Source organism: Rhinoderma darwinii, chromosome 6 (genome assembly GCF_050947455.1).
Source record: "Rhinoderma darwinii isolate aRhiDar2 chromosome 6, aRhiDar2.hap1, whole genome shotgun sequence".
In the NCBI taxonomy this organism is placed as follows: domain Eukaryota; kingdom Metazoa; phylum Chordata; class Amphibia; order Anura; family Rhinodermatidae; genus Rhinoderma; species Rhinoderma darwinii.
Genome location: NC_134692.1, coordinates 115,472,612 through 115,500,492, shown reverse-complemented (window position 1 = coordinate 115,500,492; position 27,881 = coordinate 115,472,612). Strand labels below are relative to the sequence as shown.

Genomic DNA, 27,881 nt, shown 5'->3' with positions numbered 1-27,881 from the left:
AAGGTTTTAAACTGATATTTTATTAACACGGTAGTTTTCTCTGTAACATGTGCTTACACACGCCGATCGGTCTACTTAGAATTACGGTGTTTATGCACTAGACATGACAGGGTAGTATTGCATGTATTTAATAATTAAAAAAAAAAAAAATCTTAGGATTTCATTATTGTAGGCAATTTTGTCCACGTTACTTATGAAGCGATTGCCAAATCTTTCCAATGTCGCAGAATTTGAAAGGGAATAAAATAAAATGTTGAGGGAGGGAATTCAACAGCGGCATAGCAGAGCTCTCAATATGAGAAAGCTGTCTATGTGGACTTGTTGTTTTCTGCTTTTTTTTATTTTATTTAAAAGGGGATAGAGTTTGTCAATGGGCTGAAAATAAGAAGGCGATGTGAAGTAGGCTTCCGTAGAGTCAATATCCTCACAGTATTGTGCAGGGTCAAGAGGAAAGCTTAATCCTTTTCTGGAACCAGTTTCAAGACCTTTCCAATTGCAATGGTTTTACCTATAAAATCAGAGCGAAAAAAGAAACGTTACTCACAGATTCTAAAACGGGTATTCCACTTTTTTGTATTTTCTGTCAGAGGAGGTCAAGCACCATTCAGCTCTAGTTTGAGTCCCAAACAAAACGAGCTGCAGTACTTGGAAAAAAAAATGCCTAAAAACCTTCCTCAACTGCCCACCGTCTTGATGGCAGGCGGTGCAGTTGCTTAGTCTACAGCGACGTCTTTTGGCGTCGTTGTGCAAGAGGCTGATGAGCGCTCCTGTTATCTTAAAGCAGCCTGCTGAATACAGCTGGGGTCAGAAAACATTCCGTACCCAGCTGTTTAACCCCTTTGATTGCCGCGGTCCTTGACATTATCAAAGAGGGGAGTTCCCTTTGTTAGTCACTGGAAACCCGGTGACGTGTTCAAAGACTGGGGAATCACTCTGCAATCAGCACTGGGGACCTAGAAAGGACCCTTGGGCTGTCTGTTCATTTTGCCTGCTGTTAGAGCACACTATGTGCTGCCCTAACAGCAGCCTGTGTCATAGTATAATGTATTAGCATACAGTAAAAGATAAAAGTTGAAAGTAAAGCTCTCCCTTAAATGGTATTAAAAAAAACACATACATATATATATATATATAAAGTCATTATTTTGCATAAGATATATCTTATTGCCTCTACATTACATAAAAACAAAAAACCTACACATTAGGTATCTACACGACTAATAAACCTGAAGAATTAGTTTAACCGGTTATTTCGCGTGAAACCTGAAGACTAAAAAAGAAAAATGATGCAGAGAATCGCTTTATCCTATATTCATGCCGTAAAAAGAACGCTAAATCCTGCTCGTGTCAGGTACACGAGTGTCAGCTGGTCGGATCCACCTGTAATCTATCACATCTAAATTATGAGCTTAGATGTGATTACAGGTGGATCCTGGGTGTCAGACAAGCAGGACCCGCTGTCACTGAACCAGTCAGTCCCGCAGACTTGACAGGAGTGGGATTTAGCGCTGTATAAACACAGAGCAGCTGTATCTCAAAAAGTAAAACTAATTAAAAGAAAAAAAAAAAAAAGGATTTAGAAATGCACCAAACACACTGACTGATCTGTTTATTAGGGGGGAAAAAACCCAGGTGACTGCTTCTTCGGCTTTCCCTTGCTGAATTCACTTCTGCGCAGACGCAAATATAGGCAGCAGAATCTCCAGTGGGGAAATTACACGACTACCCTAATGTTACATCCTATGGATGCTGAGATCACCGCCTTCCATATCCAGCAGGGGACCTTCAATTGAGGAGCTGGGGGTAATACATAGGGGCATTTACAGTTTAATGTGACAACATAAGGCGTTAGCCATTTTATAGTAATATTTTCTGTTTAGTTAGTGGTCTAAAGATATTGCGAGAACTAAACTCTAAAAGAAGGAAATCGCCTTTTAATTCACCTGCAGCTAAAAATATTTGCATGTAAAACAAACCCACTCAATTTTTAAGAGGTTTCAACCAAACAGCAAGTCTAACTTGTGGCCTGGACTCTAGTAACCATGTAGAGTACCTAAGCATGGAATAGCAAGGCGCACTGTGCCATGTTCAACCGTTTTTGAAGGGACACCAAACAATAAATTCACAAAATAAAAAAATTCTAGCAATTGTTTTTTCTTTAAACTTGAATGCTACAGCCCTTCCATGCAGCTCATCAGCAGAGGTGGCAGGAGTGGGACCCCCAACGATTAATATTAATGGCCTATTTTTACGATAGGCCATCAATTTCTTAAGTCCCGAAAAAAACCTTCCAATACACCTTAAATTCCCTTTTGGCCATCTCCAGCAAATAGTCAGACAAGTGCTCACCTTCGTCTCGTAAGGTAAATCGGCCCATCTGAGGGAACTCTTTAAATGTTTCAAGGCAGATAGTTCCCGCTGCCCTTAAGCGGGCAATGCATACTTGATCTTGTTTGACAAAGCGGGGTCGTATCTTACTTTTTTCCCCTGATTTTTTGTCTACCAAGCAGATTAAGGCCTAACAGAAAAAACAAAAATCCACCTGTTAGTTCATGTATCCAACGCTAAAGAAAGTTTTCCAGATGCAGAGGATGAAAAAGTTACTTACGATAATTTCAACTTCTTCAATACATGTATGAATATGCAGCACTGCATTGTAACCAGGACAGATGATTGATTTGTGTTCAATAATCACAATCTAAAAAGAAGCAGACACATTTTAGGTACGGTTAAAGAGGCATAAGGTGCTTCCTGTGTGATTTAAAAACCAGTCGGCTGTACCTGGGCATCAAATGTGCGTCCAGAATGACAAAGGTTGTTTGGGTCGCAGAGAATAAATCCGGGAAGAATTTCTTCCTCTTCTATTCCTTTAAGCCTAAGCTTCAGATTTTCACCAGGTGATACGAGCTCAGTCTCTACTTCATCGGAGAGCAAGCTAAGGACCTCAACAGTGTGCTTTAAGAGGGGAACACAGGATCAGTACAGTTAAAACAAAGAACCCTGTTCCTAAATCTATTTAGTGCAGTTGATAGTAGACTTTACCGCCTCATGTCCATTTTATAACTCATTTGCATGAATGTAGACAAGCCAGCTTGTCAGGTCACATTACAGTTGCTGTAAATTCTAGATAGGCCATCAAAATCTGATCAGTGGGGGTCTGACTAACGGCATCCCTGCCGATCAGCTGTTCTGAAGCAGCCGCGACGCTCGTACCAGCGCTGCTTTCTCTATTTCTTACCTGCTTGTACTGTGAACAGCCGACACTTGTGTGGCGGTTCCCAGTATTACAGCCTTCTCCTATCCTGAGAATAGGCCTTCATTTCTTATGACTGGACAATCCCTTTAGTGGTTTAACTAGAAGTCTTGCCTTAATTTTTAAAGGCAGCGTCTGCTGGGTAGGAGGGCTTTATATCCATAAAATACACCAGGCAGTAGCCTTTTATTTTCCCGTCAAAATTCAGAACCATTGCCATAAACATTCATATATAGGAGCAGAAAAATTGGCCTTTTCAGGCAGAAATCCCTACAAATTAAAAGCAGATCAACGGACGACTCTGTGCATTACATTTTTATAGGTCTGCATCAGAAAAGGCTCTTGGTGCCCAGCTTCCAAATGCTCAGAATACAACCAGACTTTTAATCACCTTGTTTGGCATCATGGTAAGCTGCTGTCCTTTGCATATTACACCAGATTCTAGTTTTCCTAGAATGACTGTTCCCATGTCCTAAAAGAAAAAATAAAATAAATAAATCTTTTATCTCAGTCCTGTCAAACTAGTCTGATCAGCTCCTGCGAGGTAGTAAGTTCTCAGGATATGAAAGATTATTGGTATCACAAACCAGACTCCAATATATTCGTATAATGGTAAATACTTATCACAGGGTTGAAAATAAATGAACAGGATGATCTATGCAGTCAGCCAGCAGTTCTCCCAGATCACCCTCTTAGGCCCCATGCACACGACCGTAAAAAAAAGCCTCCGTTTTTGCGGACCGCAATTGCAGTCTGCAAAAATGGACCCATTCACTTTCATTGAACGCAGACACCTTTCCGTAGCACTACGGAAGGGTGTCCGTGCCGTGGAAATGTTCCGGAAATTATGGAACATGTCCGTTCTTTGGCATTTTGCGGGCCGTGTTCCCATACTTTGTATGGGAGCACAGCCCGAAAATGCGGCTGTCAGTCGGCGGCTGGCCGTGCCCGCAATTGCGGGCCGTGATTGCGGGCACGGTCGTGTGCATGGGGCCTAAAAAAGGTTTTCCAAGCATATGAAACAAAAAAAGTACTTGTGCTTGACTAGCCACCAGATGCCACCATAGCTCAGAAGTGGTTACTTTTTATTATCTAGCCCAGCTCTGTACAGCATATCTGTTTTGATGCTGCCGGGCCTTGCTGTGGGAGGGATCATGTATAGGACTACAGGTCCCATTATTCCTCACAGACATAGCTTGCATTTACAGCTGCCTGCATGCCCCTCTATTACAAGATGTAAAGTAGTAATGTAATTACTCCATCTGCAGGTAGTTTTTCTGCTAAACTCTGCTCCCAGCATGTGACACACGATCCCTCCAGGACATGGTGGGAAGAGAATGGAGGATTGTGTGCGCACGCATGTGATGCGACTTCCCATACTACAGGAAGGGGGGGGGGGGGGTCACAGAATCAGGAGATAAACCACCAGTAGCATGGTCATGTGACTGCACGAGAGACTGGCTTACAGAGGCATCGTCGCTTTAGAAAGTACATTAGTAAGCGACGCTTTACTGCGGTTACACCATTTGCACACAATTTTTTTTTTAAGGGGAAAAAAACCCCTCTTTTTTAATGTTTATTTCTTAAAGGGGTTGATTTAGATTAAAATAAAAGACACATGGCGGCGGTCCTACCCCTGTTCAGATTGTGTGCGCTATTGCATCTCAGACCCTTCCACTTGAAATGGAGATAAAATATCAGACCATCCTTGGACAGGTGTATAGACCCCCCCCCCCCCCCCCCATTCTGCAAGCGGAGGTGGCCGGCGACTAGCACCACCTATCTATATGCCAAAAAGATCTTAAAGAGGCTCTGTCACCAGATTTTGCAACCCCTATCTGCTATTGCAGCAGATCGGCGCTGCAATGTAGATTACAGTAACGTTTTTATTTTAAAAAAACTAGCATTTTTGGCCAAGTTATGACCATTTTTGTAGTTATGCAAATGAGGCTTGCAAAAGTCCAAGTGGGTGTGTATTATGTGCGTACATCGGGGCGTTTTTAATACTTTTACTAGCTGGGCGCTGTGAAGAGAAGTAACATCCTCTTCTCTTCAGAACGCCCAGCTTGTGACAGTGCAGATCTGTGACGTCACTCACAGGTCCTGCATCGTGACGGCCACATCGGCACCAGAGGCTACAGCTGATTCTGCAGCAGCATCAGCGTTTGCAGGTAAGTCGATCTTACCTGCAAACGCTGATGCTGCTGCAGAATCAGCTGTAGCCTCTGGTGCCGATGTGGCCGTCACGATGCAGGACCTGTGAGTGACGTCACAGATCTGCACTGTCACAAGCTGGGCGTTCTGAAGAGAAGAGGATGTTACTTCTCTTCACAGCGCCCAGCTAGTAAAAGTATTAAAAACGCCCCGATGTACGCACATAATACACGCCCACTTGGACTTTTGCAAGCCTCATTTGCATAATTACAAAAATGGTCATAACTTGGCCAAAAATGCTCGTTTTTTAAAAATAAAAACGTTACTGTAATCTACATTGCAGCGCCTATCTGCTGCAATAGCAGATAGGGGTTGCAAAATCTGGTGACAGAGCCTCTTTAAGTTCAAGACCCCTTTAAGTCTTTGACATGACCGTATTTGGGATCAGTATTTGTAAACCAAAACCAGGAGAGGAACCCTGAACAAAGTAAAATGACAACAATTATACCTCTTCTGTGTTTCGGTTTACAAAAGTGCAATATACAGACCAAAAACACACCTATGTAAAAATGGCCTTAAAAGGGGTTGTCCAGTCCCTAAAAGTTGATGGCCTATCCACCTATAGCTGATGGGTCAGTGTCAGACTTCAGTGACCCCTGCTGATCAGCTGTTTTGAAGGGAATGCAGCGCTCGACTTGCTCACGGTGAATTGATAACACGGATGTAGCGGGGATTCACAGGTATTACATCCCCCTCCCATGGAAGTGAATGGGAGAAGGCTGTTATAACGTGAACCGCTGTTACAAGTGGGTTGGCAATTCATAGGATGAGCAGGTAAGGAATGAAGGGTAAGCAGCACTCGTACGAGCGCTAGCACCCCTTCAAAACAGCTGATCGGCAAAGGTGCTGGTAGTCGTACCCCCAGCGATCATATACAGATGGCCTATGCCGAGGATAGGCTATGAATTTATGACTGGACAACCCCTTTAAACCAATTACTAATTACAGTTTTTCATTTGTTTTCAGAACTATTCATTAGCTGACAAAATCTAATATTATGGTCACCTTGTATTTATCCACAATCGGAAGTCGGACTGGTCCATCATACGATCTGTTGAAACTTGGCATGTCATCAAGATATTGAATAAACGGTAACCCACTGAAAGAATGAAATAAAACACATTGCATTATATAGGAGTTCGGGAAGGGTCTGTAAACTGTTGGACCTTTACTGCCTCACTAACCGCTTATTTAATCCCCTCTAATTAAAATCTGCTACAAAACAGTGCTCTGATTTGCACCCAGGAAGTGTAGACAAACTATGTAGGCCCTGACTAAAAAAGGAATTCTGGGTGATTTGAGCGGAGTCTGCCTAATAAAGAACGAAGCTGTGGATTAAAACTAACATTTAGGCGCATTTAAAGTGGCAGAGCGGGTGGACGGAGCCTATACAATAGCACACAAAGTCCCCATGACATTGTTGGATGGAGATGTAGATATTCTGGATTTATATAGTGCCTACACTTTTCTTCTGTCCAATTCATACAGAACAAAACAGGAAAAACCTCTGTATGCCTCTGGATGAAATCGGCGGTATATGGAAGTACAATGGGGCTGCATAGACTGCTGGGTCGGCCTTATACAACTCAGAAGTTGTACGGAGCTGTAATATACCGGTGTGCATGAATTAAAGAGGCTCTGTCACCACATTATAAGTGCCCTATCTCCTACATAATCTGATCGGCGCTGTAATGTAGAGAACAGCAGTGGTTTTTATTTTGAAAAACGATCATTTTTTTTAGCAAGTTATGAGCAATTTTATATTTATGCTAATTAGTTTCTTAATAGACAACTGGACGTGTTTTTATTTTGACCAAGTGGGCATTGTGCAGAGGAGTGCATGAGGCTGACAAATCACTGCTGTAATCTACATTACAGCACCGATCAGGCACTTATAATCTGGTGACGGAGCCTCTTTAAGGATGATTTAATTAACTTTCTATACTTACTTGTACCATGAGCAGAATTCCACTGGTTCCTTTAAATTGGAACCAGTCAGACCTGAACATGGCATAAAGTGAATATCTTTTTTAGGGTTGAAGCCAACTTTCTTCAAGAAGGGTACAAGTTTCTCTTTACATTCTTCATATCTGCAATAAATAAAACGTTCATAGTTAGCAGTTTTCAATCTATAATTTGAGAGAGAACACACACACACACACACACACACACACACTGTTTAGCGGATCTGTTGAAATTTAATTAAAAAAAAAAAAAAAGCATAGATGACAGACTTACTAATGCTAATAAGTTAAATAAATTATATGTACCCCAAAATGCTGCTATTAAAAAATACAACTTGTCCCGCAAAAGACAAGATCTTATGCAAAAAAAAAAAAAAGTTAGAGCTCTTGGAACAAGACAATGAAAAAAAAACACGTAAAAAATAGCTTGGTCATTAAGGGGTTTTCCTATCAGAGACTTATGACAAATCCACAGGATGTGTCAGATGCAGGTCCCACCTCTGGGACCCCCAAACCCTGTTCTACCTTTGTTCTCACGGCCACTTCCGGATTACACGGTCAGGAGTTACGGAAACAGCGCAACTCACTGAGCTATGCGGTTTCCTTAACTCCCATATTAGTGAATGGCAGTTACGGAAGCAGCGTAGCATGCAAGCTCTGCGGTTTCCATAACTACCATTCAGTTCAATGGGACTTACAAATCCGCTGTTTTCATAACTCCCGACCATGTAACCTTTTTCACGCTCGGAATTCAGCTGCAACACAGCGGCAGAACAGGGGGTTTAGGCGGGCCCCGTTCTAGAGATAGGTGCAGGTCCCAGAGGTGGGACCCGCATCTGACATTCATGACATATCCTGTGGATATGTCAAATGTCCTTCATGGGAAAACCCCTTTAAGGTTCCATTTACAAAAGTTAGGAGACCTTAAAGGGATTATCAGCGGGCTCAGCGTTGACTTATCACATTTCTGCAATAACGCCAGAGAGGCAACACATGACCAATGAGCCCTCTTATTGGCTGTAGTGGTAACACGCTGCCTGCATGTAGACAAATAACCAGGAGGCCTTCCGCAGCGCCAGGGGAAAGGATAGGAGAGCACGGCTTTTTTTTAGTCAAGTCATTTGCAGCCATTAAAAAAAAAATTTTTTTTACAAATTATTTCACTTCATAAGTTCCATTTTTTTCCCCCTCTTTACAAATGAATCCCTGTTCTACTATAGGGGTTTCACATAAGACAAGACACCCACCCACATTTTCCCTAAACATGATAGGTTTTCTCCATTTTACGTACCTGTCATTGCTCCAGTTTACGGTTGGATCGTCCATTTTATTAACAAGAACTATTAAATGTTTTACACCAGCTGTTTTTGCCAACATGGCGTGCTCTCTTGTCTGTCCGCCTTTCTCAAATCCAGTTTCAAATTCTCCTTTTCGTGCAGAGATTACCTTGAAAAAATGACAATTGTTTATAAAATATTGCACAGATAAAGTTTGGACAGTTTCAAACAGGTTACCAAGTTGTAAAAAAAATAAAAATATTTAATATGAAAGGGTGATCTGGCAAGATATGAAACAGGGTATAGGTATGTTCACACAAACTCAAAACGGCTGAATATGGGAGCGGTTTTCAAGGGAAAACCAGCTCCTGATTTTCAGACTTTAAGCCACTTGCGATTTTCAACGGCCGTTTTTGGAGCGGTTTTCAATAGTTATGAAAAACGGCTCCAAAAACATCCCGAACAGTGACATGCACTTTTTCGCGGCCGTTTTTTTTTACAAAACAGCCGTGTAAAAAAAAAACTGCCCGTCGGAACAGAACTCCGTTTTTTCCATTGAAATCAATGGGCAGATGTTTGGAGGCGTTCTGCTTCCGATTTTTCAGCTGTGAACATACCCAAAGACTTCCCAGGTTGTGGGCAAACATGTTCTGCATGATGTGGATGCAAAGTAGCCTCAAGGTTTTTAATCAAGCTAAAAAACACTGGACTGATGGCTACGATTTGGGCATATTCCCCGGGCTTCTTTCCGCAGTATGTAATCCACGCACTCAAATATTTTGAGCAATGTGCATGTAACATCAAGTTTTTCCAGACAACACAATACATAACATACCAGCACAGCCAAGTCCGCTTGTGAGGCTCCCCCAATCATATTGGGAACAAAGCTCTTGTGACCAGGGGCATCAAGGATAGTGAAGTGCTTCTTCTCAGTTTCAAAATAGGCACGGCCAACTTCTACAGTTTTACCCTTGTCTCGTTCTTCCTGGTTGGTGTCCAAAGCCCATGAGAGGTACCTGATAAAGTGCAAATAAGAATACAGCTCAAAACAGGAAGCGAATACGTGCAAAAGGAAGATATTAACATACTATAACCAATGTGGCCACGGTACAGTAGGAGTAGCACGTGGCTTGGAGGCCTCTGTTGTGGCTAATGAAATCATATGTTCTCAAACATACTGTATCCCCTGCACTGTACACATTTGGCCAGATAGAAGTGATCGATCATGGATCACTTCTGCCTGCCAGATTTCACCAATGATTATCTCAAACGGCAAAGAAAATTTCTTTCATAGACATGTTGGAATTTTAAAAAAAATTCAGTGGAGATTCACATGTAGCGGAATAAAAAAAAAATATAAGAACGTCAAACTCGGCAGTATGTCAATTCTGTGGCAGAGATCAAAACAAAATCCACATGTAACATGCAGATTTTGCAGCGAAACCCACAGTGGAGAAAGTCTTCTACGTCCGGACATCACCGAACTAGGTTTACCAGCAGCCACCACACGGTCTTGGTCCTACCAAGCGATAATGGTCTCCTGCTCTGAACTTCTGAAAACAGACACTGGATTCGTTTCTATGAAACCTTCACAATAAAACTTACCAGGTTTCTCGGTTCTTCTCTTTTGCTTCTCTTTCGTATTTCTCAAGTGTTCTTTTGTCCACCATACCCGTTAAATACCTAAAATGTGAAAGCAAATAGCGGATTAATAACCTGAAGAGCCGGAGCATTATTCTCCACAGCAGTAATCTAACCTGTAGCAATCAGGACATTTCATGCGCAAACTAACACTTGTGTATAGCCAGATTTTATTGAGGTTTTGAAAGAGACAAGATGAAGGTTGACCTAAGTGGTCGATTCGACCGATTTAAAGTTTTATGCGAACAATGGCCGACGACTATCTGCCCAAAAAAAAAAAAGTGATCAGTCATGTTGGAATTTCTCAGCTGGAACTATGTCTTTATAACATTAGCCGATTATGGGCAATTGTTTGCCACTTTGCGCAACTGCATGCTGGATTTTTTTCTTTTCTAACTGCGGCCCTAATCTGTCAGTTCAGTCTGCCATGTTTTGATGGTTGGATAGTTTGTAGTACAAATGATCTTTTGCATTGTGGCCGTACTTCATCTTAAGCAGAAATCCAGCTTAACACCCTTTCAGTAGGTCTCAAATCAAGGTGCCACTAGAGGTAGAGTGGAATGAATGACAAATGTAATCATTTACTTACATAATCTGTCCACCAATAGTTGATTTTCCTGCATCTGGAATACATAATTTAACACGGATGTTACATGGTAAAAAAAACAAAAAAAAACACTACATCTGATGTTCCATTAGAGGGTTTATTCGCTTGGACAGTTAAAAAAACAAAACACAATTACCATCAAGACCTAATCACTCGTCCCTGCAGACTACTTGGTCACATGATCTGACTTCCATAACTACTCCTGCTGCTTCCTTGTTTACTCTCGCCATTAGTTTAAATTGGCCGATCCTGCTGCTCTGGGTTTAAGATAAAAACTACCTTTCCCATGATTCATCATTCTCCCTCTCCTACTCTAGTTCCTCCCTCTTCTGAATTATCACCGCCCCCTGTCTCCCCATACCAAGTTCCCTCCTACTAGAGCCGGCCACAGACATTACTCCATTATACAGGGCACTCACGTTTCGTTCAGTATATTGCATCGATGGAAACATCACATGACTTCTGACATTTCCATGGGGGGGGGGGGGTGGAGTTTTACACTGAGAAAGCAAAGTCACATGACACGTGAGGTTTCGTTCTCTCAGCGCTATGATGAGTGCCGGGAAAGTGCCACTCATCTGACAGCAGGGATGTTACATGACCGCACGACATAATAGGAAAACGGAGCAACAGCAAGACAGGAAATATTCTAAGTGAAAGATATGGAGGGGGAAGATTAAAAAAAATTAAAATTATATTCAACGGTGTATATAAATGCAAATATTGCTTATTATACAAGTATTTATTTTGCGCTAGTTTCCCTTAGCAAAGTACTCAAAATGATCTCAAGTCTACATACCTACATGTCCGATGAACACTACATTAACGTGTTCTTTTTTGGGTGCATCAGGTGGTATGACGATAGTTTTAGGCTTTACAACATCCTCTTCTTCCTCCATTTCTTGAGCAACTTCTTCCGAGGAGCCCCCGTCTCCCGAGAAGCCGCCTCCTGGCTCAGCTTCGCTCGGCTCATCTTTGTGGTCCCAGGACTCTTCAGGGGACATCTCAGTCTCTCCATTTTCTACTATAAAGAGACCAACGTTGCAAACTGAATATTGAATTGTTACATGGGATCATTGCTGCAAGAACAGTTTTCAGTAGGTAAAGTCATATTGCAGCATTATATTATTAATGTTAAATATTGGGTATAACACAAGGAGAGAAAGGGTCAACCTTTTAAATCCACCTTAATGCAAAAACAATACATAGTTGGAATTATAATTAACCCCTTAAGGACACGGCCAATTTTGGCCTTAGACAGAACAATTTTTTTTCGATTTCCTTCTTTGCATCCCGACACGCATAACTCGTTTATTTTTTGTACGACGTAGTTGTATGAGACTTTGTTTTTTCCGGGACAAGTTGTACTTTATGTAGGTACCATTTTTTGGTACTAATTCATTACCGTTTAATTTCTATCAATTTTTATTTTGGCGAAAAGAGACAGAGAGAGAGAGAGACAGACAGACAGAGACAGAGGACAGACAGAGACAGAGAGAGAGACAGACAGAGACCGAGAAAAAAAAAAAAAAAAAGCAGTCCAGCAGCAGTTTATTTTTTTTTTTACACCATACGCCGATCATAAATAATGTTATACATTTGTTCTACAGGTTGTTACGGTCGGGGTTTTTCACTTTATTTATCTATCAGTTTTTTTTTTACATTCATTTAACTTTTTTTTTTTTTTAATCCCATAAAGGGATTTATCATTTTGATTTTTATTTTGTAACTGTAATGTACTGGCATAGATATATATATGCTAGTAAATTAGCCTGTGTACTGTCTACTTTAGATTGGCATCGTTTTTTATTTTTCTAGGACGTTACAAGGCGTAGAACTTTAGCAGCAATTTCTCATATCAAGAAAATTTTCAAAAGGCTATTTTTTGAGGGACCAGTTCAGTTGTAATGTGGGTTTTAGGGCCTTATATATTAGAAAACCCCAATAAGTCACCCCATTTTAAAAACGTCACCTCACAAAGTATTCAAAACAGCAATTAGAAAGTTTCTTAACCCTTTAGGTGTTTCACAGGAATTAAACCAATGTTGGAGGGGAAATTTACAAATAATTGTTTTTTTTAATTTTTAATCCATTTTTTTTGTAACAAAGTTTTACCAGAGAAACGCAACTCTTTATTGCCCAGGTTCTGCAGTTTTAGGAAATATCCCACATGTGGCCCTAGTGCGATAATGGACTGAAGCACCGGCCTCAGAAGCAAAGGAGCACCTAGTGGAATTTGGGGCCTCCTTTTTATTAGAATATATTTTAGGCAGCATGTTAGGTTTGAAGGGCTCTTGCGGTGCCAAAACAGTGGAAACCCCACCCCTCAAGGAAATTATCTAGGGGTATAGTGAGCATTTTGACTGAACAGGTTTGTTGCGGTAATTATTAGAACTAGGCTGTGAAAATGAAAATCTACATCCTTACCAAAGAAAATGTAGGTTTATCAAATTTTTTCTAATTTTCACAGGGACTAAAAGGAGAAAAAGCACCACAACATTTATAAAGCAATTTCTCCCGAGTAAAACAATACCCCACATGTGGTAATAACCGGCTGTTGGGACCCTCAGAAGGGAAAGAGCACTATTTGGCTTTTGTCGCTGAAATCCAGTAGGAATGGTTTGCGGAGGCCATGTAACATTTGCAAAGCCCCCAAAGGGACAAAAACGTGGAAGAACCCCACAAGTGAGCCCATTTTGGAAACACCCCTTGAGGAAATTATCTAGTGGTATAGTGGGCATTTTGACCCCACAGGCGTTTCATAGATTTTATTAGAATTGGTCAGTGAAACTAAAAACAATCTGCTCTCCAATAAGACATAGCTTTAGCTCAATTTTTCATTTTCTCAACAAAAAGGAAAAAAAAAAAAAAAAAAAGGAAACCCAACATTTGTAAAGCAATGTTTATTACCCAAATGTGGTAATAAACTGCTTTTTGGGCACACAATAGTGTTCAGAAGGGAAGGAGCGCCATTTGGCTTTTAGAGTACAGATTTTGCTGGATTGGTTTCTGGGCGCTATGTCGCATTTGCAAAGCCACTGTGGGACCAAAACAGTGGAAACCCGAGAATTTACCCCATTTTTGAAACGACACCCCTCAAGGTACCTAGCGGTGTAGTGAGCATGTTCACCCTGCAGGTGTTTTGCACAAGTCACGTGGTGTATATCGGCTTGTTCTGCTTCACAGCCCGTAACGCGCATGCGCTGTCACTGCTGTTCTCGCAGTCCCTGCTGTTCGAGATAACAGCAGGGGCCGCGTATGCACGTTACAACAGAACAAGCCGATATACACCACGTCACAAGTGACGTGTCGTATACCCGGAAAAAAATCAACAAAGTGGCAGAGCCAGAGCAGAGAGTGACGTCACCAGTCAAGTTCCCCACGGCAGGATCTGGAAACAGGGCCACTTTGGAAAATGTAAGTATATTACAAATGTATTTACATTTATAGATTACATGCAATAAAGGGGTTTTTGAAAATATGATGGTATCGCGGACAACCTATTTAGCTTTTTTTATTTTTTGATAGACGTAGTGGTATGAGGAATGTTTTTTTGCAGGACTTGCTGTAGTTATTATTGGTACCATTTTGGGTGTGCAAGTCACTTTTTATCCTATTTTTTGAGAGGCCAGGTAACCAAAAAAAAACAGCAATTCTGGCATAGTTTATTTTTTTTTGCACAGCGTTCACCATGCATTATAAACTACATGCCAACTTCATTCTGCGGGTCAGTCAGATTCCGGCGAAACCAAAATTTATAGAACTTTTTTCCGTTTTACAACTTTTTGCACAATAAAATTACTTTTGTAAAAATGAATGCATTTTTTCTGTCCCCATATTGTGAGAACCAGAACGTTTACATTTTTTCGTCGACTGAGCTGTATGAGGGCTTGTTTTTTGCGAGACGAGCTATAGGTACCATTTTTGGATACATGCGACTTTTTGATCACTTTTTATAGGGCAAAGTGACCAAAAAACAGAAATTGTCATTTGTTTACGCCGTTAACCACGTGGAATAAATAAAATATTTTTATAGGTCAGGCTGTTACGGTCACATACCAGCGATACCAAATACATATGATTTATTTTATTGAATAATAAAGGACTTTTTAACTCTTTCCTTTAGTCCCACTAGGGCACTTGAAGGTCCAACCATCTGACAGAACTAATACATTGAACTACGTAGGTAGTGCAATGTATTAAGAGGGAAAAAAAACAAAAAAAAACCTGTCATTTGCAGATTAGGCTTCCCCTCCGGGGGGGGCCTAATCGGCTTCGTAATGGAAGAGCAGGAGGCCATTGTTAGGCCTCTTGTTGCCACAGCAGCAGTCGCAGGGCAGAGCTGCTTATCTGCTGCCAACCACTAAGATCCAGCGATCGCTGCATCTAAGGGGTTAATGGCAGAGATCGGAGCTAGCTCCGGTTCCTGCAGTTATAGGTGGATGCCAAATGTAACATACAGCTGACATCCACCGCTGACGCATCTGCTGAGCCGGCGCCATCTTGCCAATGGGTACGGAAGCCTTTCAGGCCCCGCCTCTGTTCAGGGTCCGGAAGGTTTCCGTACTAGGCAGATAAGGAGGCCACTATTAGGCCTCCGGTTGCTGTTGCAGCCACCACAGCAATTTCATTGCTGGGGTTGCCGATGAGCTGCAAACACCTTAAATGCAGCGATCGCTTTTGACCGCTGCATTTTAGGGTTTAATGGCGGGGATCGAAGCTAACTTCAGTCCCCATTACAGCAGGGTATCAGCTGTAAGATACAGCAGACATCTGGGGATGATGGCACCAACTCCGCTTATGAGCCAGTGCCATCCATTTGTCGTACGTATACAAAAAAAAGGAAAACCGTAGTACTTACCAACGGGTTCAGAAATCTCCATGCCAACAACCACATTGGAACCTGCAAGATAAAAAAATAAAATAAAAAAATTCATAAAGCCGGGAGAAGAACATTTATTTCTCAATTACAGCACATTTACTCCTGCAAAGAACGTTCAATTACTTGTTTTTTTTAAGTTTTATTTTCGGAAAATAAATAATTTGAAGCACAACACAACTGGATGTACGTGAGGGTATGTGCACACGATAAGTGGCTTTTACGTGTGAAAAGACACTGTGTTCAGGAGAAAACAGCTGTGTCGTTTCAGACGTAAAAGCTCCTCCTCGTAATATGCGAGGTGTCTGTGACGCTCGTAAATCTTGAGCTGCTCATTGACTTCAATGAAGAACGGCTCAAATTACGTTGCAAAGACGTGTCCTGCACTTTGACGAGGCAGTCATTTTACGAGTCGTTTGACAGCTGTCAAACGACGATGCGTAAATGACAGGTCGTCGGCACAGTACGTCGGCAAACCCATTCAAATGAATGGGCAGATGTTGGCCGACGTATTGGAGCCCTATTTTCAGACGTAAAACGAGGCATAATAAGTGTAGGGGGTTCAACCCTGGCTTTCTAATAGCCACCTTTAGGCTATGTTCACACGGGGTATTTTGCAGAGTTTTTTGACGCGGAAACCGCGTCGCAAAACTCGGCAAAAACGGCCCGAGAACGCCTCCCATTGATTTCAATGGGAGGCGTCAGCGTCTTTTTCCCCGCGAGCAGTAAAACTGCCTCGCGGGAAAAAGAAGTGACATGCCCTATCTTCGGGCGTTTACGCCTCTGACCTCCCATTGACTTCAATGGGAGGCAGAGAAAGCGTATTTCACGCTGTTTTATGCCCACGGCTCTCAATGGCCGCGGGCGAAAAACGGCGCGAAAATCGCCACGAAAATCGGCGTGCAGGGAGAGGAAAATCTGCCTCAAAGTTCCAAACAGAATTTTGAGGCAGATATTCCTCCCCCAAAATACTCTGTGTGAACATAGCCTTAGGGTTAGTTCACAGTTTGGTTTTTTTACACTTTTTTGACGCGGAAAACACACCAAAAAGGTCTCCCATTGATTTCAATGGGAGGCGGAGGAGTTAGTTTTCCCCGCGAGCGGAAAAACGGCTCGAGAGAAAAAGTCTGCGCCTGATGTCAATGGGAGGTAGAGAAAGCGTATTTAGTGGAGTTTTTTGCCCGCGGGCGAAAAAGGCCACGAAAAATCGGCGTGCAGGTAGAGCAAAATCTGCCTCAAAATTACAAATGGAATTGAGTCAGATTTTCTGCCTGCAAAAAACTCAGTGTGAACCCAGCCTTAGGCTATGTTCACACGGGGTATTTTGCAGAGTTTTTCGACGCGGAAACCGCGTCGCAAAACTCGGCAGAAACGGCCCGAGAACGCCTCCCATTGATTTCAATGGGAGGCGTCGGCGTCTTTTTCCCGCGAGCAGTAAAACTGCCTCGCGGGAAAAAGAAGCAACATGCCCTATCTTCGGGCGCTTCCGCATCTGACCTCCCATTGACTTCAATGGGAGGCAGAGAAAGCGTATTTCACGCTGTTTTATGCCCGCGGCGCTCAATGGCCGCGGGCGAAAAACGGCGCGATAATTGCCGCGAAAATCGGCGTGCAGGGAGAGGAATATCTGCCTCAAAGTTCCAAACGGAATTTTGAGGCAGATATTCCTCCCCCAAAATACTCCGTGTGAACATAGCCTTACTGTGGCAGAATACAGCCTATTCACTTTGATACAGCAAATGCCTGACAGCCTGAAAATATACCTTCTGAAGACTGAGACTTTTCTTCCTGTGCAGAATGATCTGTCGTATCTAGATAGAGGGATTGAAAACAAAAACACATTACATGACAGCAATGATTTACAGTGAATGTAAAGCGGGGGTCTCCGTTTTTGTAATTCCAATGGCAAGATGTCCTATCAGTCTCCCTATAAGAGTTTTTGCGGAGTTAAAAAGGGATTATCCAGGGTTATAACATGGCTGCTTTCTTCCAGTAGCAGCGCCACACTGGTCCATGGGTTGTGTCTGGTATTGCAGCTTAGCTTTATTGAAGTAAATAAGTCGGAGCTGTAATACCAGACAACCCGTGGACAGGTGTGTTTTTTTTGGAAGTAGACATGATTTCCTAATCCGGGGACAAACCTTTTAAACTAGAACCTTGATAATATGGTCTTAATCTACATTAGGTGATGCAGTCATTGAGCAGGACAAACATTGACTAGCATCAGAAGTAAATCATTCACGCGGCTTCTTTAGACCATTGGCATGTGTAGAAATGTAGCACTAGCAGCTTGACGCCAGGGGACAATCCACATTGTAGTACACGCAGTCTGTCATGGACAGTGTCCGCAGAACTCCAGAGACTGCACTCAACATTCAGAATATAAAAAACACTCGCAGACTGCTAGAAGTCCATGTCACTATTCTGAAGACCAAGGCTGAACAATTCACAGGCGCCAGGAATGGTTTGCGGAGGCCATGTCGCATTTACAAAGCCCCTGAGGGGACAAAACAGCGGAAACCCCCCACAAGTGACCCCATTTTGGAAACTACACCCATTGAGGAAATTATCTAGGGATATATAGTAAGCATTTTGACCACACAGGTTTTTTGCAGAAATTATTGGAAGTAGGCCCTGAAAATAAAAAGCTAAATTTTTTCTAAGAAAATGTAGGTTTAGCTAATTTTCTATCATTTCCACAAGGACAGAAGGAGAAAAAGCACCGCAAAATTTGTCAAAACAATACCCCACATGTGGTAATAAATGGCTGTTTGGACACACGGCAGGGCTTAGAAGGGAAAGAGCGCTATTTGGCTTTTGGAGATCACATTTAGCAGGAATGGTTTGCAGAGGCCATGTCACATTTACAAAGCCCCTGTGGGGACAAAACAATGAAAACGCCCAAAAAGTGACTGCATTTAGGAAACTACACCCCTTAAGGAATTAATCTAGGGGTGTAGTGAGCATTGTGACCCCACAGGTGTTTCATAGAATTGGGAAGTGAAAATAAAAAACAATCCTTTTTCTTCAAGACGACGTAGCTTTAGCTCAAAATTTCTAATTTTCTCAACAAAAAAAAACCTCCAACATTTGTAAAACAATTTCTCCCGAGTACGGCAATACCCCATATGTGGTCAAACTGCTGTTTGAGCACACGGCAGGGCTCAGAAGGGAAGGAGCGCCATTTGGAGTGCAGATTTTGCTGAATTGGTTTCTGGGCGCCTGTGGGACCAAAACAGTGGAAACCCCACAGAAGTGACCACATTTTGGAAGCTACACCCCTCATTGCATTCACCTAAGGTTATGTGCGCACACACACTAATCACGTCCGTAATTGACGGACGTATTTCGGCCGCAAGTCCCGGACCGAACACAGTGCAAGGAGCCGGGCTCCTAGCATCATACTTATGTACGATGCTAGGAGTCCCTGCCTCGCTGCAGGACAACTGTCCCGTAGTGTAATCATGTTTACAGTACGGGACAGTTGTCCTGCAGCGAGGCAGGGACTTCTAGCATCGTACATAAGTATGATGCTAGGAGCCCGGCTCCCTGCACGGTGTTCGGTCCGGGACTTGCGGCCGAAATACGTCCGTCAATTACGGACGTAATTAGTGTGTGTGCACATACCCTAAGGGTGTAGGGCGCATGTTAAGCCTGCAGGTGTTTTGTAGAAATTGGTGTGCACTCGATGTTGCAGTGAAAATGGGATTTTTTTTCATAGATATCCCAATATGTGGTGCCCAGCTTGTGCCACCATAACAAGACAGCTCTATAATTATTATGCTGTGTTTCCCATTTTTAGAAACACCCTACATGTGACCCTAATCTTTTGCCTGGAAGTTCGACCAGGCTCAGGAGTGAAAGAGTAACATGTAAAATTGAGGCCTAATTTGGTGATTTACAAAGTATTGGTTCACAATTGCAGAGGCTCAGATGTGAAATAAGAAAGTGACCCCATTTTGGAAACTACACCCCTCAAGGCATTTATTAAGGAGTGTAGTGAGCATTTTCACCCCACAGGTCTTTTCCATAAATTAATGCGCTGCAGATCGTGCAAATTAAGAATTAAAACTTTTCCCTAGATATGCCATTTCAGTGGCAAATATGTTGTGCCCAGCTTATGCCACTGGAGACACACAACCCAAAAATTGTTAAAAGGGTTCTCCCGGGTATGGTGATGTGGAAGTAAACTGCTGTTTGGGCACGCTGTAGGGTTCAGAGCGGAGGGAGCGCCATTTGGCGAGTGGATTTTGCTTGGTAGTAGATTTGTTTGAGTATTGCTGGTATTTCCGTTTATAATGTGGGGGTACATGTAAGCTGGGCAAAGTACATCAGGGGCATGGTCAGGTGGTATAATAATGGGGTAAATAAAACAATAAAATAATCCATAGATTTGTGTTACGCTGTGAAGCAATCCTTTCTGCACAGGCCGGTGTCGCACTGATAAATGGCGTCCTTTATCCCCCTTTTGGTCCACACTCCGCACCTCTACAGTTTGGGGAATTTTGCTGGGAAGTGTTGTCCTGGTATAATACAGGCACCGTCGCTTCCAGCGGATATGTTTGGGCCCTCCCCTTCCTGGTTCCCTAATTTTAGGGCCTTGATAAATCGCCTCTTGAAACAAAAGAAATGTTCCCCTCGGGCCGCACAACTGCATATATTTTTTGTTTCCTGACTTATTGGAGCCATAACTAATTTTATTTTTTCATAGACGTAGTGGTACGAGGGCTGTTTTTTTGCGGGATGCGCTGTAGTTATTATTGGTACCATTTTGGGGTACATGCAACTTTATGATCACCTTTTATCCTATTTTTTGGGAGGCCAGGTAACCAAAAAAAAAAACCCAATTCTGCCCTAGTTTTTTTTTTTTTAATACAGTGTTCACGAGTTAGTACATATTACCTTTATTCTGCGGGTCAGTACGATTCCGGTGATACCTAAATTTATGGCACTTTGTTTTACAACATTTTGCACAATAAAATTACTTTTGTAAAAAGAATGTCTTTTTTCGGTCGCCAAGTTGTGAGAACCACAACTTAATTTTTTTGAAGACGGAGCTGTATGAGGGCTTGTTATTTGCAAGACGAGCTATAGCTTTTATAGGCACAATTTTTTGGATACGTGCGACTTTTTGATCACTTTTTATTCCAATATTTGTAGGGCAAAGTGACTAAAAAAACCAAACTCTGATATAGTTTTTTACGCTGTTCACCACGTGCAATAAATAATATTTATACCTCAGGTCGTTACGGTCGCGGCGATACCAAATACGTATGGTTTATTATTATTTTTTCAATAATAAAAAGGACTTCATAAGGGAACAGGGAAATGGTGTTTTGTTTTTTTATTACTTGAAATTTTCATTATGTTTTCAAACTTATTTCTTTCACTTTTTTTCCCAAGTCCCACTAGGGGACTTGAAGGTACAATTGTCAGATTTTTATTTTCTTTTTCTAATACATTGCGCTACCTACGTAGTGCAATGTATTCGATCTGTCAGTTATTCACTGACAGCAAGCCAGTTAGGCTTCACCTCCCGGCGGGGCCTAATCGGCTTCCGTAATGGCAGAGCAGAAGGCCATGGTGTCTCCTGTTGCCATAGCAGCAGTCGCCAGCCCCGATTGCCTGTCAATCGCTTTTGATCGCTGCATCGAAGTGGTTAATGGCAGGGATCGGAGCTAGCTGCGGTTCCTACCATTGCAGGTGGATGTCAGCCGCAACATACAGCTGACTTCCGCCGCAACATACAGCTGACTTCCGCCGCTGACTCCAGATCAGCTCCTGAGCTAGCTCCATCTTGCCGGCGGCTACGAAGGCCGTTCAGGCTCCGCCGCCGGGCGGGGTCTGGAAGTTTTCCGTGCTAGGCAGACCGGGAGGCCAGTATTAGCATTGCAGCCACTGGAACCCCGGCAATTTAATTGCTGGGGTTCCGATGACCTGCAAACACCTTAAATGCAGCGATCGAGTTTGAGCGCTGCATTTAAGGGGTTAATGGTGCGGATCGAAGCTAATTTCGGTCCCTGCCATCACAGCCGGATGTCAGCTGTAAGATACCGCTGATATCCAGCGATGATGGCGCTTCTGAGCCGGTGCCAACCATTTGGCGTATGCGGGAAGCACTAGCTTTCCATGGCGTACCCATACGTCAAATGTCGGGAAGGGGGTTAATCCCCTCTGCTCTTTCTGTTGTGGCAAATTCATCCAAAATTCAGCACCAAATTAAACACAATTTAGTGCAAACTTTCGGCCATAATTCCCTACAAAAAAAATAAATAAATAAAATCCAGGCCGGATTTGATGAGAAAGTATAAGCGTCAACATGCCATTCATCTTGCTAACTAAGTATTTACATCGGCAATTTCACATATTTATAGCTTTTGTTAAAAAGCGCCAGTTTTTTTGGTAAAGAAGTGCGTTCGCTATAAAGTAGCGAGTGTTTTTTTTAATAGAACTCAGTTTATTGCTGCATTTTTTTTCCTAAATAGAAAAACCAAAAGAATCCATGTTAAAAAAGGTGAAAGGAATATATGAAGAGATAAAAATCCAATCTTATTTTGCATTTAAATTACAAATACATGTCCTGCCTTACACATTAGAAAAGTTTCTTCAAATAAAACCCTGACCTCCAATTAGGACATCAGAAGTTTTTGCATAATCTAATCTTAAAAGTTAACTTATCCGGGCCCAGCTTCACCCGGCCTCTAGTCCAACTACTCCCCCTGACTCTGTATAGTCAGCAGAAAACGAACATTATCTCTAGCAGGGACCGTGTGCCCGGCGTCCTCGCATGGGCCCAGAAAGTTCTGTTCTCAGATAAGCAGAATGTCGTCACTGGACAAATACTAATAGGCGATGAGTAACGGAGTCACCAGGCAAGTAGATTGGAGGTGGCGTTATCCAATCCAAAGACTGTTACATTACAAAGTGGGCTTTAGGCCGGGTTCCCACGTAGCGAAAACGTTGCATAATTTCCGCAACGGAATAGTGTGCCCACACAGAAAAAAAAAAAAAAAAAGAGACGCAGCGTAAAAGTTACAAATCTTGACCTACGGCGTTGAATTAAATTCTGCCACATGTCAATTTTACTGCGCTATGGTTTCTTTTCTGTTGCAGGTTTTCCCCATTGTATTCAACGGGGATGCAAAACCCACAACAGAAAGCCAAGTGTTGCGACTTTTGCACCGATTACACTGCAAATAAAAAAAAATTTTTTATACTTACCCAGAACGCCCCCCCCTTCCTTAAGTTCAGCCTCCTGGGATGACATTTCATCCCATGTGACCGCTGCAGCCAAGCCAGGCTACAGCGTCACATGGCCTGCAAATTCATCATAGGAGGCCGGAGCGGATGTCAAAGGAGGGAGGGGGTAAGCAGAAGCGGGTTTTTTTTTACGCAGTGCAAGTTACGCTCGAAAAGCAGCACCACAATGTGCTATTTTTCCGCACGGAAGATTATGCGGGACCCAGGTTGGATACACTGCGTGATTTTTACGTAGATTATCTGAACTGTAGGAACCCGGCCTTAAAGTTTCTTCACCCCTTGTGGACCAGAACACTTTTGCATTCCCGGTAGTTACAACTTCTTTAGTCGACGTAGCTGTAGGAGGCCACGTTTCAGCTGTAGGAGGCCACGTTACATTGCAAAACAAGTTGAAGTTTAATGTAAATCTAACAAAAAAAGGTCACCTACATAGGAGTAAATTTACATTTATATCAGTAAATGCCGCCGCAGTTTTTACAGAACCAAACATATGGTGCTACAAATTTATTGCGCAGGTTGTTAGTCAATTTTAATGTTTTTTGGAATGGTTTATTGCAATAATACACATTGTGTTTTGTTTTTTTTATTCCCTTTATTTAATGCCATGGGGGGGGGGGGGGGGGGATTTCATTTTTTATTTGTTTTAACTTTATATACAAGTATATTTGCCTGTCTACCAAGTGTACGCAGGCAGTTGTTAGGGCATATTTGGGTATGCGCTAAAATGAAATGTGGTCAGACAGCCCTGGGGTACTTGAACTGGCCCCGAGCAGTCTGCCCATACTTGGTATGAACCTCAATAGTGTCACAGGGATGAAAATCTGTCCTGGTCACGTGATGCTCTAACAGGTGCAAGGCTCGTGACAAGACAGCGTTGTGATAAGTGCGGTTACATAACTATTTTATATATATTCTATTATCTCAGCACCACGGCACGGTTTGTAATAAATTTTTAGCCTTAGGTCTTATTTCACACGAGTGTTTTTCACATCCGTGTGCCGCCCGTTTAAATAACCGACAGCACACTGACCAATGGGGCTATTCACACTTCCTGGGTTTAAAAAAAAAAACACGGAAGTGCTGGCAGAAGACAAGCAGATGACACACGTAAACCACACTGACAAAACATGGACGCATGAAAAACGGACCTACGGAGGTCATCAGTGGTATCGGTAGGAACAGACACCTATTCTCACTTTGGACTTTCATCGATGTGTCAGAACGGAGAGCTGCTCTTTAAGAGTGGCTTCTGCACTGGCAGGCTTGGCACGATGATGCATTAAGTGGACGGTCGCTGCCCAATCGATGGAAGGTGATCAATAGGTGAAAGAATAAGGACCCGCGGCAATCAACTCATCGCTGCGCCAGCTGAAACTTAAGGTTGTCTTTGCGCGACAACCATTTTAACCCCTTGAAGAGATATATTCCCAACTCAGACATTTATAGCAAATCCACAGGATATATCCCATATTACCCCAGACTGTCATCAGAGACCCCCAGACTCGGTCCGGTGAGAAGCACACTAGCCGTTCCATTCAGGCGGAAGTCAGCGCAGCGGCAGCCGTGTTCCAGAAACAGCTGAGCTACACTGGTTCCATATCTTCAATAAAAGTTAATGGGAGTTCTAGACCCAGCACAGCGAGCCTTTTTTCTAAATATCGACCAATCAGCAAGTGCCCGCACTTCCAAGAGATACACCGTGATGAACTGGCTGGAATACCCATTTAAAAAAGGTTCTTTTTACATAGGACATTAGAAGGGCGGCATGCAGCGCTATTCATACTGCCAAAGCAACAAAAACACTAATGGACCCCCAAATAGGCAATCCAGATCCATCACAGCTCCAAATAAACAGAAGCCATGACATTATGGGGGATCTGGATGCGTAAAAAGAAGTTGGCGTCAGTTACTTTTAGGCTCTGTTCACACTACCATCATGGTTTCTGTTGATTATGGAGCAAAGACCGCTTGGACTGATCAGCGTTTTGTTTTTTTATTGGATCCCAACAAATCTTACTCAGACTTCGAATTGGGTTCCAGCAGGTTTCAGGTAGTCGGCAGCAAGAAGAGCGCCACAAACGACACTACTTTTACTGTCAATACCAGAATGCAACAAAATGCAAGTAACGCCAGTGTGAATAGAGCCTTAGACTTCATTTGGGTGGCTGCCCCCCCCTTCTAGTACCGCAGTTAAAGTCAGCTGAGAAATTCCATAGGAAAATTTCTCATGACAAAGTAGATCTGTACGTATGGTGTCTGCAGTGAACTTGAGGTCTCATGCCACATACAAAGACACTATACAGCGTCATAGAGCAGCTACAGGTCTGTATTACAGCATGGTGCGCCACCATATGGCAATTCTATGCATTACTGTATTCTCTCTACTAGTAGCAATGCTTTAAGTGGTTGTCCAATTTCAGCAAATGTTATTTTTTTGTACATTTAAAAAGTTATACGTTTTCCAACATACTTTCTATATTAATTCTTAGGCCCCATGCACACGAGCGTGCTTTTGCGGCCGCAATTCCACCGAAAATAATGGCCGCGGCCGTGTGCACAGCCGGCGATTTGCGGGCGGCTCGCGGCTGACACTCCGTGGCCGGCCAACCAGAAAATCACAGCCGTGCACATGGCTACGGTCGTGTGCATGAGGCCTTAAGTTTCCTAGATCTCTGCTTTTTGTTATTCAGGAGGAACAATCATTGTTTACTTCCAGTGGATACAATTCTATCCTGGTCATGTGATGGACACAGGTGCTGGGATCATTAGAAGACCACGCTGATATACTGTAACGATGCAGGCACCTGTGTGTCCATCACATGACCAAAGACAGAATATTATTCACTTGGAGTGAACGAATGTTCCTACTGAACAACAAGCCGAGATCTTGAAAATCGTGAACACAAAGTAGATTGGAAAACACTGACTTTTAAATATACGAAAAACACAAATTTGCTTAAACTGGACAAGCAGTGTGGCTTATACGACCGCACATTGTTTCTAGGATTTAATAATAATTTTTTTGGTACCTCTAAAATCAAGTTCCATATCGCAATATTAGGTTGTCACAGTACCCAACATTACAAGAAAATGTCTAATATCGTCCAGCCCCACGCCATGACCACAGCACTTACAGCGATCATCCCAATGGTATTCCCGATACATTGTATCCAAGGGGGTTAGATTTAATAACTCAGGTTATCAGTAGGTTTCGATTTTATATACCTGTCTTCTGAAAATACCACTAGAACGCATCACAGGGGATTATTGATCACATGTGACCACTCACCGCGGTTCAGGGTGACATCATTGCGCTCACGTATCAAGAGATGTTCCTTATGGTAGAAATTATTTCAATGAATAAAATCTTTAAATCTCAGTTTAAGTAACACAGATTGAACCATTATGGATTAGAGGGGGGTTTCCTGGTCAAATCATACAATAAACCATGACATCTGGAGTCAGGTCACCCCAGTGACAAGTGGCATGGCCCATGTGCACTAAGAGTAGAACAAGGTTCAGTGTATGACACATGAGCACAGGGCGGAGGTGTACAGAACCGGGTGTCCTGCTCCCCGCACCGCAGGCACCTCCCCCACAGTGAGCAGCGTTGGGCGGTGGCGTCCACGCCTGGGCCCCACATTATCCCCACCTGGAAGAGAAGCGACCCCCACAAAGCCACCCTCCCACCGGTTCCTGCCCGGTCCTTACCCTCCTCCAGCCCGTCTGCAGCCGCGCTGCTATTCTTAATCAAGAAGGAAGGCACGAACTCGGCGGCGTGGACATTGGGGACGAACGGCTTGGCGTTGACGTTCAGCAGGGCCAGGGATGAGTTGAGCTGGGCCTCCGGGGCGTCAATGTCTGCCTGTTCCCAGGAATCCGGAGCGGAGTCGCTGGGGTCCATGATTTCCGGGTGTGTGCTGACGGGAGTAGGATAGATGGCGGCGGGGCTGGGCTGTACCAACTTTCTCCTGGGGGTGTAGAGGCGGCGGCTATGAAACAGGAGGAGACCCGGCTGAACCCCGCTGGTGGCGGCGGCGGCGGTGATAACCCGACTCAGCACTCACTCAACGGCTCCTCGTGTGTTGCCGCGGCGTCACTGACGTAAGCCGGCGCACGGAACGCGTCGCAGGAGGTGCCACTGTTGTAGTTCCAGCTGACTGTAACTCTACTGCCCAGACACCGGTAACGAACTATAAATCCCACAATTCCTAGCGTTCTTAAAAGCGGAAACCACCCACTTGCATGCTTTTGACCACGCAGTCGCAAGGGGGTAGTGGGTAATGTAGTTCTCAATGTGACCGCAAGCATTGAATAACTACGTCCCTGTGTTACCGGCACACGTAGGAAGACTACAAGAAAAGCCTTCTTCAGGGCGCCGGCTTGTTTCCTCTGCCATCTCGGTTGCTTAAAGTAAATAGGGGGTGGGGGTGGGGGTGCGACTTGTGAGTGTGCGCCGGACAATTCAACAGAGCGCACGAACATATTCCTAAAGAGAAAAGCGTAAGAACATTTTGATAAATGAGTCACGACCAGCGCATCTCTTCGTGTGACAATTTGTGTCAGAAAATGTGGTGCAGGGGCTTTATTAGTATTTTAAATAATCACAATATGTACTAAATAAAGTGATGGAGCTGTCCCATTAGGGCCAAGCAATACACAAGTATGTAATATCAATGCAGCGTATGCCCGCTATTCCTCTAGGGATATGGCGCAAATCCTGACCCATGGGAAGTCCTACTGTTCTAGCTCACCTCCGATTTTCTTTTTTTTTTTTGGGGGGGGG

The 27,881-nt window shown here is 43.1% G+C and overlaps 1 protein-coding gene across 1 annotated transcript; it reads right to left on the bottom strand.

Annotated features, from left to right (window-relative positions):
• On the bottom strand, positions 1 to 27,214 carry GSPT1 (G1 to S phase transition 1). The gene is made up of 15 exons (XM_075830139.1): positions 26,807 to 27,214; positions 17,599 to 17,646; positions 15,818 to 15,859; positions 11,756 to 11,980; positions 10,939 to 10,972; positions 10,314 to 10,391; positions 9,544 to 9,724; positions 8,723 to 8,877; positions 7,417 to 7,557; positions 6,473 to 6,566; positions 3,645 to 3,725; positions 2,782 to 2,955; positions 2,609 to 2,698; positions 2,350 to 2,518; positions 1 to 508 (listed from the first exon to the last, which is right to left on the bottom strand). Exons 1-15 carry the CDS (start codon positions 26,997 to 26,999, stop codon positions 456 to 458), a joined length of 1,758 nt encoding a protein of 585 aa, XP_075686254.1. The 5' UTR covers positions 27,000 to 27,214; the 3' UTR covers positions 1 to 455.
• Positions 27,215 to 27,881: the final 667 nt, after the last annotated feature.

Bases quoted from the DNA above. Each gene is read 5' to 3' on its own strand.
- GSPT1 (XM_075830139.1), bottom strand. From the start codon at position 26,999: ATGGACCCCAGCGACTCCGCTCCGGATTCCTGGGAACAGGCAGACATT. The intron at 15,860-17,598 runs GTATATTTTCAG...TTTATCTTGCAG, and splicing joins AAAGTCTCAGTCTTCAGAAG to GTTCCAATGTGGTTGTTGGC. The intron at 11,981-15,817 runs GTAAGTACTACG...GTCTCTTTATAG, and splicing joins GGAGATTTCTGAACCCGTTG to TAGAAAATGGAGAGACTGAG.